General features: G+C 39.2%; 1 protein-coding gene across 1 annotated transcript in view; it reads left to right on the top strand.

Annotated features, from left to right (window-relative positions):
• NCKAP5 (NCK associated protein 5) overlaps positions 1-14,901 on the top strand; it is a 409,981-nt gene that overhangs the window by 10,974 nt on the left and 384,106 nt on the right. Inside the window, exon 2 of the mRNA XM_064451091.1 lies at positions 8,934-9,062. Within this exon, the coding sequence (XP_064307161.1) occupies positions 8,994-9,062 (69 nt within the window). The 5' untranslated portion in view covers positions 8,934-8,993. The remainder of the gene's footprint in view (positions 1-8,933; positions 9,063-14,901) is intronic.

Here is a 14,901-nt window from a genome sequence, read left to right on the forward strand (position 1 = left end):
GACATATATTTCACTCTACCTTATCCTCCCTTATTTTTCATATGACGGAAAGGGATTACGAGCTTGATTCAGCTTCTTTTCTGGGCTGTTATTGAACTAATACCTCCATTATAAAGTCATTGTCTGTAATGTAAAGATAGGCCCTGGTCCACTGGGAGTGTCTGTACAGCAAGGTGAAATGTGAGACACCACGTTACAACCCCCAAAGCCCCAGATTCATTAGACAAATTCTGCAGTCTAGACATTGCAATATTCCCTCTGATGCGAATTATTTTGGTTACCTATGGAGGATGTGCAGAGCTGGGTACTGAAGATGTTCCTGGTAACTGAGGAAATATTTTTACAGTACTTATTTTATATTGAGAGTTTTCCTTTGAGCCACGTGAACATTTTGAAGTGTTACCCAGTGCTCTGTGGAGTAAAACCAGATGTCTGAACACTATCACTAAGTTAAGATGATTTTAATATTCCTCATATCCATGAGCTGGAATACATCAGTAAATAAATGGTCTTTCATTCCTTTCTTCTCTGCTGCTGAGGAGGACCAAACTGAGTAGCATCCATTTGGGACACTTCATCTCACAAAATCACTTTCCTTCACCAAAATGTACTGTTGTAGTATTTTGCTACAAACTTCTATTGTGCACAAACTGCAAAACGAGTGAATGAGAAACAAGAGAGGTGATAGCGACAAAAAGCTACCAAGTATATTCACTCTGGTGTCTGACGGGCTTGTTTTTGGATCATGGAGTCCTGTGTGACCGTTTGAGCCATCATCCCTTTTAGCAGTGCAGGTGGAAGGGGTGGAGCATGTGCAAAAAACTGATGATTTTTAGCGTTCCCTCTGGACTACGATTAGGACAGATGGGCAGGCAGAAAAGATGCTGACTGAAATGCATCTGTCTCAGAAGGGTTCTTTAGGTGCGTTTCACAAGCTCCTAGTTCTAGTTTCAAAAATTAAGTTGGTAATCTACCATTGCTTTCAGCAGAGACACCCTCCCTACCCCCCCGTCCCCATACAGGTCTTACATGTAGGTTTGCAATTCTTGATTCTTGAACTTTCTGGAGTAGTGCCTTAATTTATACCGATGAAAGAAAGATGAGAAGGAAACACAAATCAAACTGAGCAATAGGTAGGAAACTCGACTGTGTATTTTAAATTCTTTCCTCCAGTTAGTTGTCTGTTGGATCGATTCACATGTTGATTTAATTGCATGCATTTTTCTGAATATCACAACATACTAGATGAACATACATGCATTTGGTACATTATTTTTCTTGGTTTCCTAAACTTGATGCCACTTCCTCTGATGAAGATTTGTAATTCAGTGCTTGAAACTTAATGAGATTCCTGTTGGGCTCTCTGCTGCCAGCCAATCATTTTACCGTGAGAAACAACTAGCTCTAACAATGATGTACTAGATTAGAGGTTGCATCTAGCGCTTCATATTTAGCAGCCTTAACCCAGAAAATGCCAGAGGTATCTTTATTGGGATACAAAGGGGACATTTGTTTTTGAACCTCAGTATCTCCCCATAACCCTTTAGGTGTGTGAATAGTAGCAGTTCCCTGAGTGAAATTTCCTCAGATCCCGAAGTGCAGCTTCTCCAGGTGCCTGGCACTGCCCAATCCTGACCTCAGCTCAGCTGTGGCTCTCAAGGGAGAGAAATGTGTGTTGAAGCCTCCAGAGGCAGCTGATGCTGTAGCTGTGTTCAGACCGTGCCTTTCTGCAGATTAACAGCCTAGATTGCAAAACTTTGCTGGAGTAGGCTCAATTGTTATGGGAATCCATCTTTACCATATAAAAGCTGATATAATTTATAATAGTATGTAGTAATAAATAATATCTAATAATGAGTAGTTAGAAACTCACCCAAGAAATGGGAGCTGTGGATCTAATGTTTTCTTGAGCCTGAATAGCCTCAGTTTTGCTTGGATATCCTTTTCTTGGCTGCACGTCTTACAATGTTCAGGAGGATTTTGTTTCAGTGCAGAAACTAAGGATACACAAACATCATTGTCATAATCTATTTTTTATTGATAACACTGTAATATATACTTTTCTTCCATGCTGATCAGTTGCTATCCTGATGACAGATTGATGCTTTCTGGCTGCTTATCTTTCATCATTTTTGTCTCAATAATTTTATTGCGTGATATGAATGCTTCATATGTCCCATAAAAGCAAACAGGGCAGGGCAATCCTTTGACCTTTCCAGCATTTTTTGGTGTAATTTACTGGTGGTTCTTTTCCTCCCTGCGGCATGGCCCTGGAACCCCGTGATAAAAATGGACAGCCAATTCAAACAGAAAACGCTGAAAAGGTTAAAGCTTTGATTATGCTAGTCTATAAATGTTCATAGTCTCTTGTGGGTTTTTTTTTTTTTTGGTTTTGGGTTGGGTTTTTTTCCCCCGGAAAGAAAAAGAGAGCTGAAAATGGCAATGGATGAATCATGCTTATTACAGAATACGGAAATGATATCAGTTCAACCTGTTCTTGTTAATGCTGAAAGAACGTAATCTTGTGCCCTCTCATTTTATGTCACTGCAACCCACCTTATCCTCTTAAATGGATGCACGCATCCATTTAATTAACCTGGTTTGATACTGAGATATAAATCTTTTAAATGCTTCTCATGCAATTCATCTTGACAGCTGTCATAGTAATAACATCTTTAATGCCATATTCTTTATTTTCTGATTTATTGAAATTCCTGGTATTATTCTGAGCACCCTGATAGGTTTGCTAGATTTAAGCCCTTAATCTTAACTTTTTTAAATCCTAGAAGCAATGCTATAGAAAGCTTTACTGGTTGTTTAGTTTGCTGCATAAATGGAAGATTATCTTGCATGGAGAAAGCGGAAATGTATGTTGAAAACTGTGATTAAAACAGGGTGGAATTTAGTAAACGAGATGCTTTATTTTAAATGCTGTGTTTCTAGAACATTGTACTAGGAGTCTGTTCTTTGCTGGCAAGTGATCACCGTCAAAAATTGCATGAGACCACTGTATGTGCTCTGCTGATTCTATTTCAAGGGATGGGGTAAGGGCAGGAGAAATCTACATCATTTGGCTGTCAAATTAGTCAACTTTTAGTTTCTTTGTAGACTGCTGTGTGTCAGTGTTGTCATACTTAATTAAAATCACAACAAAGGTGAGATGGTTCCTTGTCTAGCTCTGGCCCTTCCCACACTTCCTTGGAGCTACTTTATCATGGCCTTGTGGATGACCACTGGACATTCTGAATCAGAATTAGAGGACTACTGGATTAGGGAGTGGTTTGGATTACAAAATAACTTGCAGGGCACAGCTGGCTCTGCGCACTGCCTGTACAGTTCCAATATGCTTTGGAACAGTTTTAGAGATGGTGAGAAATTTGGGGTATATCAAAACGAATTATCACACAAGAACACAAAAAAAATAGGACTAGGAAGGAGTCTTTTTCTATCTAGATATTTTCTGGCTGACTTGGCATATTTTATTTTAACATAATTTTCCAAAGCCAGTCACAATATCTAGATATGCAGGCAAGAATGGTACAGCAGTGCTGTGTTTGCTGCCTTGTAATTCCCATAGTATTCTACTTATCTAAGCATTTTAGGCTCCTGGATTGGAATTTTTCTAATTTAATTAACTCATTAATGCTGGCACATGGCACATTCTCTTTCCCTCTCCGCAAAAATGCAGCTTGCTTATCTAAATAGCAACCTAATCCAGTGGGCGTGAATGTACAATGCATACATTAGCACTAACAAACTGCTGACCAGTCTAAGCAAATACCTGGGAGTATTGGGCATTAGGCAGGCAGGTCCTGCTTACAGCATTGCTATGAAATACACTGTGGGCAAAACAAAAAAAAAAAAACCATTTAGCTAAGTGTCAGGTTGCATAAATGCAGATGATGTTGTAGTTTTCTATTTCCCAAGCGTTGAAGTTTGAAACATTAGCACAAAAGAGAATTTTGGAATTATTTCCCCACTTTATCACTTAAAGTCATGACCAGGCTAAATACCATGGTGGGGAGAGATAGCGCTGTGGTAATGAAACCCTTTTCATGGCTCACTTTTAATCAGTAGGCAGAACTTTCTCATCTTTTGTAAGGTGGGGTTTTCTGCTGCCGCTGCTCTTATGGTTTGAACACTGTACCATTTGAAAAAAAAAAAAATTAAATACTCAAAAAGCTTAGTACAAATCTAGCGTTTTTGACTGGCCTAGGCCTGGGAAGATAAACAGTGATTTTACAGGACTGAACAGTCTTTGATCTGTTGAATACAGATCAAGTCCATAATTCTGGATTCTTTTTTTCTTCCAGTTGTGAGAAGGCCCAGACAAAGTATACCATACCTATTTCTACTCCTTTTCCTACAAATACCACAATAAAAACAAGCATACACACACTGATGTTAGCATCAGAGTCAGCAAAAGAAACACAGCCAGACAATAACAGATTCAGTTCAATTCAATTAGGTTCTCAGGAAATGGAATCACTGCAGAGATTGGTAATGAGATATAAAATCTTTCACCTTTAGGTCACCTGTTCATTCTAGCTAACATTTGCATTGATTAGAACTTTTACTTTCTCATAGCTGCTTCCTGACCTATGTTAGTGATATTATTTTCCTTCTCCATTCATTGCTGAGGGATAATACCAGTTCTGGTTATTCTCTTTCAGGCTTAAAGTATGGCTGTCAAACAACCAGGACTATCAGAGTAGAAAAAAAGTGCTTAAAGGTTATCACTGTATAATGTTGGGCTCATTCTGTTACCCGAGAGTTTCCTGTCCACAACGTAAAACCTGTCCTCTCGTTAATGCCTCAGAAAGCCAAGCAGACTGCAGAGAGGGAGTACCTTGCTGCCCTATGGGTGTTTTGCCTTCTGGCAGTGTTAAGGTATGCAAAGCAGAGGGTGAGGGGGCCTGTGTTACACCTATTCTGAATTTAAATGAAAGGACACTAGTTCGAAGAGCTGTCATTTTTGTCATGTGTCATAACAGCTAAATTTGTACTAATTTGTAAAAGACAGAAAAATAAATACAGTCCATTTCCAGTTACCAAAAAGATATACTGTGTGCTTGTTCCCAGCTGGCATATGTTGGCATAGCTCTGTTGAAATGTAACTGCAGTTTCAAACCATCTGAAAATATCTTGGATGCTTATCTAAGGAATATAATGTTATACATTTTCACCAGCTAAAGCAATATATGTCAATCATCCTTTTTTACTACTAGAAATGAAGGTAGTATAATCCAAGAAATTTCTTGCATAGATTTTAGAGAGTGCTTTTCTATGTTAATCACACCGTTTCCTTGGGGCATAGTTTTAGAGCCATCTCTTGAAGTAATGAACATTCTTATATTGAGTACTAAAAATACTGCGCTTTAGGATATATAATCAGAGGCTGTTGCCTCTGGCTTGCTGGCTTTATGAACAGTGAGGGTATACTGTATTGAAGCAAGATCCCACTGAGGTCTTCCCCTGAGAGTTTTTTCTGTGCCCATAGAAAACTTTCTTCCCTGAGCTCAATGCAAAACTGAGAAGACAGTAGGCAAACATCTGGGACCTGCATTCTCTTAGACTGATCCCCATACACATCTTGAGTATACAGGCTTAATTGCTGAGTACCTCTAACTTCAGTGCCTTCCCCAATATGCTGAGCACAGATGAAGTCTATAGTCCCTTAGAGAAGAATCCTACGGTGGAAAAATTTCCTGTAGTACAAAGAACTGTGAAATGTGCCCCCAAAGATTTGCAATGTACGTATGTGAGTGCAGTATCAGTGAAGACACTGTAAATCAGAAGTGACTTTGCACTAGTTCACAGTTCAGCTGAGCTAAATGGGACAGTCAAGGTCTGAATGCTGATGGCTGGGGTCTCTGCTGCAAAGATATCGACGAGCAAATTGGTCAGGGAAGGCTGATAAATTTCTACAGTCTGTTCTCTTGGTAGCACAAAAATAGTATTTCTGATAATTGGGCAAACTGATTCTCAGCGCTTTTACATTTCAAGGCTGTTCCATCTGGACGACTGTTCTCCTCTGCTGAGCTTCCTGGGGGCTGTGTTACCTCCATTTTGAATTGTTGTAGTCTTTTAGTTGGTCTCTGAGGAAGAGAGATTTACCTGGGAGGGTCATTTTTTCTCTGTGACAAGCAGTATGATGCACAAAAATGACCATTCCAAGACAGAAACTTGTCCTGGTTTTGTAAGTACTTCACTCTGATGATCAGTTTTCTTAAAAGGCCTCCCAGGTTGGGTACTTTGAGGCACCAGCATGTGTTGCTACAGGTGATATATTGTATTATCTTGTCTGATAATTACCTTTGATTCAAAACTTTAAGTGGGTTCAGCCTTAGGTTGTTAACTCTTCAGAAGAGATCTGTGACAGCCTGCTAATGGTAACGTGCCCAGAGATTTGAGCTTCCGTGGTGTGTGTGGGGGAAGGAGCAGAGTCTGCAGCTCTAAGGCTGCTTCACCATTACAGGAGTTGGTCTGCATGCTGTGCTAGGTAGGGCTACAGTAAATTCCCTCCTTAAAGTGCTCAAGGCAGCATAGCATATAAGCTATAGGAATAATTAATAATAATTCTTTCTCCTTTTACTTCTAAACTAGGATTTGGGGTGGTTTCACCAAATAGCTGCAGACAGAAACTCCAGGCACTTATTCATATTAAATACTTGACTTTCTATGGGGATAATTGGCTCTGATTGTAGCTATCACTAGCTCACTCTGAAGTGGTTCTATGCTCACTGATAAACAAAGTCTCCATTCATGGAAGTCATGCTCTCCAGGCCATGATGAATGCAGAGAAGAATGACGTAAAGATTACATAAGGTCTTCCTTTTGCTAATTTCTGGCATAATCACAAGAACGGTGTAATACATTGCTTCTGTGTTTGTTCTAATCTATTGTGGTATTTCTTTTGAGACGTGATAGCTAATCAGGAAACAATGGTAATTATGCGATAGCACACCACTGAGACTCCTCATTAGCTGAATTAAGTAGTGTGTGTGACTTTAGGATTGGTACTACAGAAAGGAAGCAAGGGCTTGCAGGTAAACCTGGGAAAAAACCACGAGGAAGCAATTGCCACAGTGCAGTAACTGAGATTTTCCTACCATTGCATGTACATGTTCTCATTGCATGTGTTCTTCAGATGAATGTGTATAAAGGCTAAATTCTACCAATTTTGGAGAAAATTACCTGAATTCTGGTGTTGCTTAATTGTAAACCAGAAGTACAGAACAAGTGTAGGAGACACCAGGTGCTGTTTAATATAAGGCTGCATTTACCACTGGATGGTTTGGTAGCTGGACCAATTATGGTTTCTCTGTGGGAAGTGTTTTACAAGAGCAATCCCAGTTGTGATGTCCACATTGTACCTGATGATCCCAGTTTGCATGCGTCTGGGAGCCCTCTGAATTCTAGCTGGCTTCAGAGGCTTAGCTAGGGGCATCCTGCTCTCCTTGCAGGCAGCCTGTGCTTGGCCCACGTTCAGGCTTCTATATGCTCTCCTGGCAGAGCATTTGGGGACAACCTGGGGAAAGAGTTGTAGTGGTTTTATCTGCTTGATATCATCACAGTGACAGATGGGATTGTTCACAGGTGCATGAGAAGTCAAGTCTATCCATAGGCATGCAAATACATCTGGAGGGCGCATGCAAGGCTTCTTTTGGGAATGCCAGCTGTGTTACCCTACAACCAAGCCCAGTGGTATTCACGCATCACCTGGCTGTGGCTGAAGGTGCTATTTCCAATGAATAAAAAGGATCAGAAACAGACAGATTTGTCTTTTGCTTAGTCCTCTTTTTCAGTCAAATGCAATGAATTTCTCTAGGTTTAGCATTAGGCAGCACTGTATGAATATCTCAGCCTTACTAGAATTAAGTTTTTAAATAGGTTTCCACTTCAAATCTTGGTTAAAAGGTATGGACAAATTCTTGTGGTGAAAACTCTTTGTCTTTAATTGGAGTTAGCCCAGATTAAGAGATACAGGGTGTTGCCCTCTGATACAGTAAATGCAGTTACTATGAGATGCAGAAGAAAATTCCTGCATTTGATTCTGTATTTATGAGTGTATCTGCCTGCCTTAATTTAGGCTAGATTCTGATTTCTGTTATTATTCACTACTTTCTGTAAATCCTGAATAAATTCATTAGCTTTGACCGTGTTCCTAAATCACATGCCATAAATACAACCTTAAAATACAAGCTAAAACTTTCAAATACATATATCATCAGGAATATTTAAGAAAAGAGAGAGCTGGTAGATGTTACTTGTAAGCTGTGGCTTCGTTTTAGTTGAAACCATCAGCCAGGAATAACCAAACCCTACAAAACTGGAAAGACTAATTTCCTCTTTAGGAAAGAGGAGCTTTATGGGGTAAAGTTCCCTGGCTGTTCCCTACAGGCAGTGGGACTGTCTGATTATCACAGCAGAATCTTTGACCTTAAAGATGTAAGGAAAGTGCTGAGGGCATTCGTCTCTCATTAAGGATAATGGGAGTTGAAAGCTTTTAGAACTCTTCAGGATTAGGTCCAAAATTTGTACATCATAGTAGCAGCACAGATGTGCCAACAAGCAGGGCTTACTGAGGAGTACAATGAATGTAAAACAGTTTCCCTCCCTGGCCCAAGGTAGTTCATTGGCTCTGCAAATCCAGCTCCCTGCCCGGTTTAAAAGGGACTATGAAAACATGGGTTATATTGATAGAGACTGTAGTAGCAGATATTTTTTTTTTCCTTGAGAAGTGACCCAAACATATTGGTAATATTTCTGTCTGGAGAGTTCAGCTTTTTTGGCACAGAAAATTTGTTCCTGGAACACAGCCTACTATAGACACAAAGTCATTAGCTGCCGGGTTATTACAAAGTTAATGATGAAAGACAGAAACTGTTAAGTAGGATATTGAAATGTGTGTTTAATTTTTTTTTTCCTAGTGATTCTGGAAACAGTCTGACATTTCTAGTTGATCAAAAGGAAAACAAATACCCTCAGCTATGGAGAGAAAGAGACAGCTACAGAAAAGGGAATTTGGGAAAAGACTTTCTCTGGACAGCAGTCTTGTGGTAAGAATGAATATTTACTGAATTTACTGAATATATCTTCTGTCATAAAAATATAGTTGTTAAGAGGCAATACTCATAATGATGTACCTGTTAAAGGTGTTTATCTGTTCATCACAATATCACAGCCTTTTGTGATTTTTAAGATTCTCCAGAGTAGAAGTACAGGAGTTTTACAGCATCCTAAATAGAAACATGTCATTGTATAGAAGTGTGTCCCTGAATTCAGTGAATTTACACAAGAAAGGAACACAGACAAATACACCAAACTTGTAATTAAAATCCTACTCAGCCTCTGTGGGATCACTCTGTATTGCTTTATACTTAGTGTACGAGAGCTTTAGGTAGCTGAGGTCATCTCATCAGAAGTCCTTGTTTTACTATTGAGGATACTAGGAAAAGTTTGTTCACCATAGTGAACGTATAAAGCATTGTAATATCACCCAAAAGAGAAATGTAAATGCATATGCTCTAAAATAATTGGTTTTGCTATATGTAAAATTTGAATTCATGGAGATTGTATTCTAGGTTTATTTTTAGTTAATGTTTTCAAATGATGACTGAGATTAACAAGGGGTTTTGATAGCTGTACTACAGATACATGACTGGAAAATGCTCACAGATGTTGAACAGTTGTGTAAGAGGATAAACACACCTGTGTCAAGTACTCAGCATGTTAGTGAAACAAATACTGAAACAAGAAAAGCTGAGGGCACCAAAGAAACCCATGCCATCTCTTTGACATTCACAGAGGTTGTCTTCTGAGGAAGAAGTTTGTTCCTGGGTGTTGATAATAGAGCTGCGTCTTTTTCTGAGTACTCGTATTGCTGGGACTGATGCTGGGAAGTGCTGGAGGCAGATGGATTTGCCATTGGTAGCCGCAAGGGCTGGGTTCAGGTTCTGGGGCTCAATAATGAATGCTGGTTTGGCCTCTTACATAAAAGCCACAAATATTAAACTTTGCCCAATGAACTGTACTTCTTTACTCAGAAATAATGAGTCAAATAATTCATGAAACGGCACTTGATTAATGGGGGGAAAGGACAGCAGCAAGGTAACAGGACATTAGAGAACAATCAAACACTCCCTTCCCAGAACGTACCAAGAGTCATCTGAAGTCCTCACCTCTGATGTCTTCTTGAGCAGATATTTCTCATCTCCTGTGTCATCTCCATACACACAGACAGTGACTGTGGGACCCCAGCTGCCTGCTTTCCTGGGTAAAAAGGCCCCATCCATGCCTGTGTGAACCCCATTGCATGAGCTGCCCATAGCCCGCTCTGGCCAACCACTCCTGTCTCACCTGCACTGTGGCTTGCTGTTGATATTTTCTCCACCAAAAAGGCTACAAAGACCCCTTAGAGAGTAGAAATGCTCCTGTCCCATCTCTTGGGTCTGACTTCTGTATCCCCATGTTGTAATGTGTTGCCCTTATTTGTGGTGACCCTTTGTCTTGAGTAAATTTAAGATGATTAGTCTACGTTGAACTTTACATGTTATTACAACTATGTAATTATTTTCGTCTCATGCTATACTTGTGTTTTGGAGGTTTTTTTTTTTTCAAAGTAAAAAGCCTGCTGACATGCTAAAAGCAGTGATTATGGACTCAGCAGGTTTCAGTCCATCCACTGATATCTTTCATTCATCTGCTGTGTTCTTTAGCAGGGGTCAGCAGAGCAGTCCCTCCTTCCCAGGTTTCTGCTGCTCTGCAGGCCTTCGAGGACTCTGTTCTTCCCCCTTAGGCCTTAGTTAGCAGGTCTATGCTTCTTAGTGTCAGCTGGCCAGTGAAGAAACATGCAGAGCATGTCTCAAAAGCGGTCTGTCCTTTTCCTTAGCTTTGAAATGGCACTGTTTCTTATGATAAGAATTACAGCCCTTTTATTTTGAAAAATAAAAATAGTATGAGAGAAATAAAAGTTGTGAGGAGTAGTGAGTTCTCCCTCAGACTCAGAGCTGATTTTGGGGCCATAATAAGCTCCCTCCTGTTCAGGCCTTGCAGCTCAGTGCTCTGATGGTAAGAGGCAGCAGTTTTCAGGTTGTTCAGCCTGCACCAAAACCTGCCTTCTCAGCTTGCACGCACTCAGCAGGCCACATCATGTTCCCAGCGCTATTAAAACTATTTCAGTTGTCTTCTAGCTTGTGGGCAGAGAAGGTAGGTTTAGTATGAACTCACAATTTTATCTAATACACTCAGAGTCAAACAAAATCTGGCATGTTTTGTATGCTCAGAAATGTGTTTATTCCCTGGTCCAACCTCTGTTATTAGTTTGAGGCACGCACACAGAAACAGACTACAGCCTAAATCCTGCAGCTAAAATGTACCGCTGAGATCCAAACAATTGGCCACGAACTATCAATACTTTCCTGGAGAAAAGAACAACACTCATAGAAACTGTGATCTGAAAGCTGAGGGAAAAGTTAGCAATTGTGAATTTTGCGCAAAGATATTGCTTAGCATGGCAAATCAGTACTGTTTTTCTTTAAATGTTTACACTGATGTAATGGACTAGATTCAGCCTTCACTTAATGCATTAAGATAGAAATTTTCTTTTCCCTGAGGTGATGATGGGGTCTGCTGTGTGGATGGGAACAAGGAACTAGGTATTTCTGGCTTCCAGTCCCATCTACTACTAGTTTGGACTTAATTTATAGCTAAGATAGTGCATTATGCTTAATTCTTACCCTTTTCTATTGGCAAGGGGGGAGCAGAGAGAGATATTTGCCAATGTCATAGGGAATATTGCGTGTGTAACACCATCGAAAGTGCTTTGCGTAATAATCGGTGCTACCTGCATATTAGAATTGCCGTAAAGACTTAATTAGAGGAGGAGCAGAAACTGTCGCTGTATGAGAAGGTAATACCACTTGCTGAAGAGCAAGGAGAATGTCAGTAGGGTGGGAGATTCTACGCAGCTGAAAAACAGTCTTCAGGCACTGGCTTGAGGTCAATGAATTTATGCCAATATGCGCCAGCTGAAGATCTGTGGCTGATTAGCCTGTGTTGGTGCAAAAGTGTTGAAGCAAACAGGTGAGGGAAAGAAATATTGCAATATTTCAATATTTTGAACATACAGACTCATTATACCATCAGGCTGACACACCCAGTTTTAAAACAATGCCTTCTGGTATGTGTGGCGTTTACGGTTTATGCTTGCCTGTAGAGTTTCTTAGTGCATATGTCCGTTTTCTGTACTTGTTTATATTACAGGTCAGTGTCTATTGAAGCTTTATATTGAGTAGTATATGTATAACTAGATTAGTGTCATCCATACGTTCAACTAGAAACATGTGAACATTCTTCATTGCTTACTGCCAGCTATTATTTCATAACAAATCTGTGGACACGTGTTGAGATTCGAGTACCTTCAGCAGCCTGTTAGTAGATCACACCAGATGCTCTGTGACCTCATGAAATTCAACCAGGCAAAACAAAGTGCTTTATGTTCCTCTCATTTTCCCCAAATTCCTATTCTATCATACCTCCTCTTAATTGTTGCCTTCATATCATATGCCTGTCTTCACTACCCTTATAGCACTGAGATGGAATTTGGTAACAGAGTGGATATGTTTTAGTCCAGTCCTCCGCCTGCACGAGTCCTTACGTCTCTCTTCTTGTATCTCTTCCCAAAGGTTTTGTGTTTAACCTCTCAGGCATTCAGGGCTGGATGCTCTGCTTGGAAAATCTGGCCCTGATTTGCTCGAAAACAGCTTCTCCTTGTTTGGTGTAGCCTTCCAGCATTATCGTTTCTCAGAAAGAATTCTGATTTCTGTGTGTTTAAAGGAAACATGTTTCTAGGCTTGCACTCTGGACCGTGAGATACAAATAGGCGTTTCTGATAACATTCCTCACCCTGCCTGGCTGTGCTGCTTTTCCCATCTGCATCAGATTGTAATCTTCTGAAATGTTTTTTCCATGATTTAATCTACAAGTATTGCATAGTGATGTTTAAAACAAAAAAATTCCCTCTTCCTCCCTCATCTCTTAGACTCTGAATATAGGCTACAATGGTATTTGATGGAAGGGCAAAAAAAGGAAAGAGTTGTTTCTGAAGAAAAAAAAAAAAAAAAGACATGGCTTAAAACTCCTTAGAATATGGATCTGGGCCTTCAAAATACGAACATAAATTTCATCAGTGTGTTTTGTATTCAGGCCTTTCCCATCAAAGACTGAGTTTCAGGCTTCAAATGAAGAGGATCCATTTCAGAAACATCCTTCAAACCACATGCCAGTGAGAAATTTCATAGACATGAAAACACAGGCACAGTAACTACTTTTTGATCACCTCAGATAAAGGAGAAGAGTTTAGTATTGTTTCATATACTACTCTACCCATTTCCAGCTGGTATCTTGGGGGAATAAGCTTTACAATGAGGGAAAATAAACCTTTTTAAAATGAAAAAACATAAGTGCACAAATGTGTTCATAGAATGTGCTTCATAGGACATATTTTCTTAGTGATTATGGGCCTCATGAATATTTGAATTAATGCTTTACTGGAAGTTAGTAGTTTGAAGCCATGTATTTTAACAAGATTCAGAATTGTACCCCTGTAAAGAAATGCCAGATAATGCAACAGAGGAATTGATACAACTGCCACTCAGGTCAACAGGGAGTCTCGCTGTTTGCTTCAATGAAATTAGATCCCTATCAGCTTTTAGTCATAATATCCCAGCTATTATTCCAGAAATCTCTAATACAGCCAATGGCTGTTATTGCTGTGTAGGTTTCCAATATTGGCAACAGGTTGGAGAATTTTTTTATACACCCAGACACTCATTTAAATTTGCAGACAAAGCAGGTAAGCCTGCAGTGACAATCATGTTTTATAGCTTTATATTCAGGTGAAACAACTATGAAATAGTAACTTCATAATAATTCTTCCAGGCAATCCTATGAGATCAGTTAAAGAAAATAATATCTTTGTAATTTCTGCCTGATATTTAAAAACCAAAATGTACCACCCAAGAAGGATATACTTTTTACAATTTCAATATAATTTTACGCTACCTTATTGTTTCATCTGTTGTACAAATGATTCTACTGTATTTTGGTTTTACCAAGTTTTGTTCTGCAAATTGATTAAAATCAAAACACCATAACTCTGAAAATCAAACTGGTTTGAGGTAGGAGGACTAAAGAAGATCTCTGATTCTTTTTTTAGTTCTGAATAACAGGTCTCTGTCCCATCATATTATTATGACAATATTAAACATATTTTATACTATATATAATTAGAAAATGACAGGACAGACAGCAATCGGAAAACGAGGTGGAACTCTAGGTCTTTCTGGATTGCCGCGTAAGAAATCGAGACCAAAGCCATTGCTATAATTGCTGCAATATTTCTGTTTAGAATGAAAATAAACTGCAAAATTCATAATGTTGATGGAATATATTTATTTGCAATACACTGCTTAGCTGCCACATAGCTCCATGTCAGATTGGTTGCTGTTTCGACTGGCATATATGGCTGTTAAGAGAAATGGATCTTTCTGAAGAACATTCTGCCTTACCAGGTGTCTTAAATCCTTAAAACCTTTAGGTTTTGTTAAAAAGAACAGCTTTACAAAGTGAGATAGTGTGAATACTTCAGTATTTTAGATTCTTTCTGAGTAATTTTTTGACATTAAATCTTTCATTTCAGCATAGGTAGTTGAAAATAGCTAGTAAATGAAACTAGGTAAAAACAGGATGGAAAGGGATGTTTCTGTATTTTTTTCACTTCAGACTGAAATAGATTAAGAAAAACGAATATGAAAACACATAGAAAAGTAAAAATTGTACTTTAATAAAATTAAAACACATTTCCTTAGTACGGGCATAATGGAGACATTTTGTATG

The sequence above is a fragment of the Phalacrocorax carbo genome, chromosome 5 (assembly GCF_963921805.1).
Source record: "Phalacrocorax carbo chromosome 5, bPhaCar2.1, whole genome shotgun sequence".
NCBI lineage: Eukaryota > Metazoa > Chordata > Aves > Suliformes > Phalacrocoracidae > Phalacrocorax > Phalacrocorax carbo.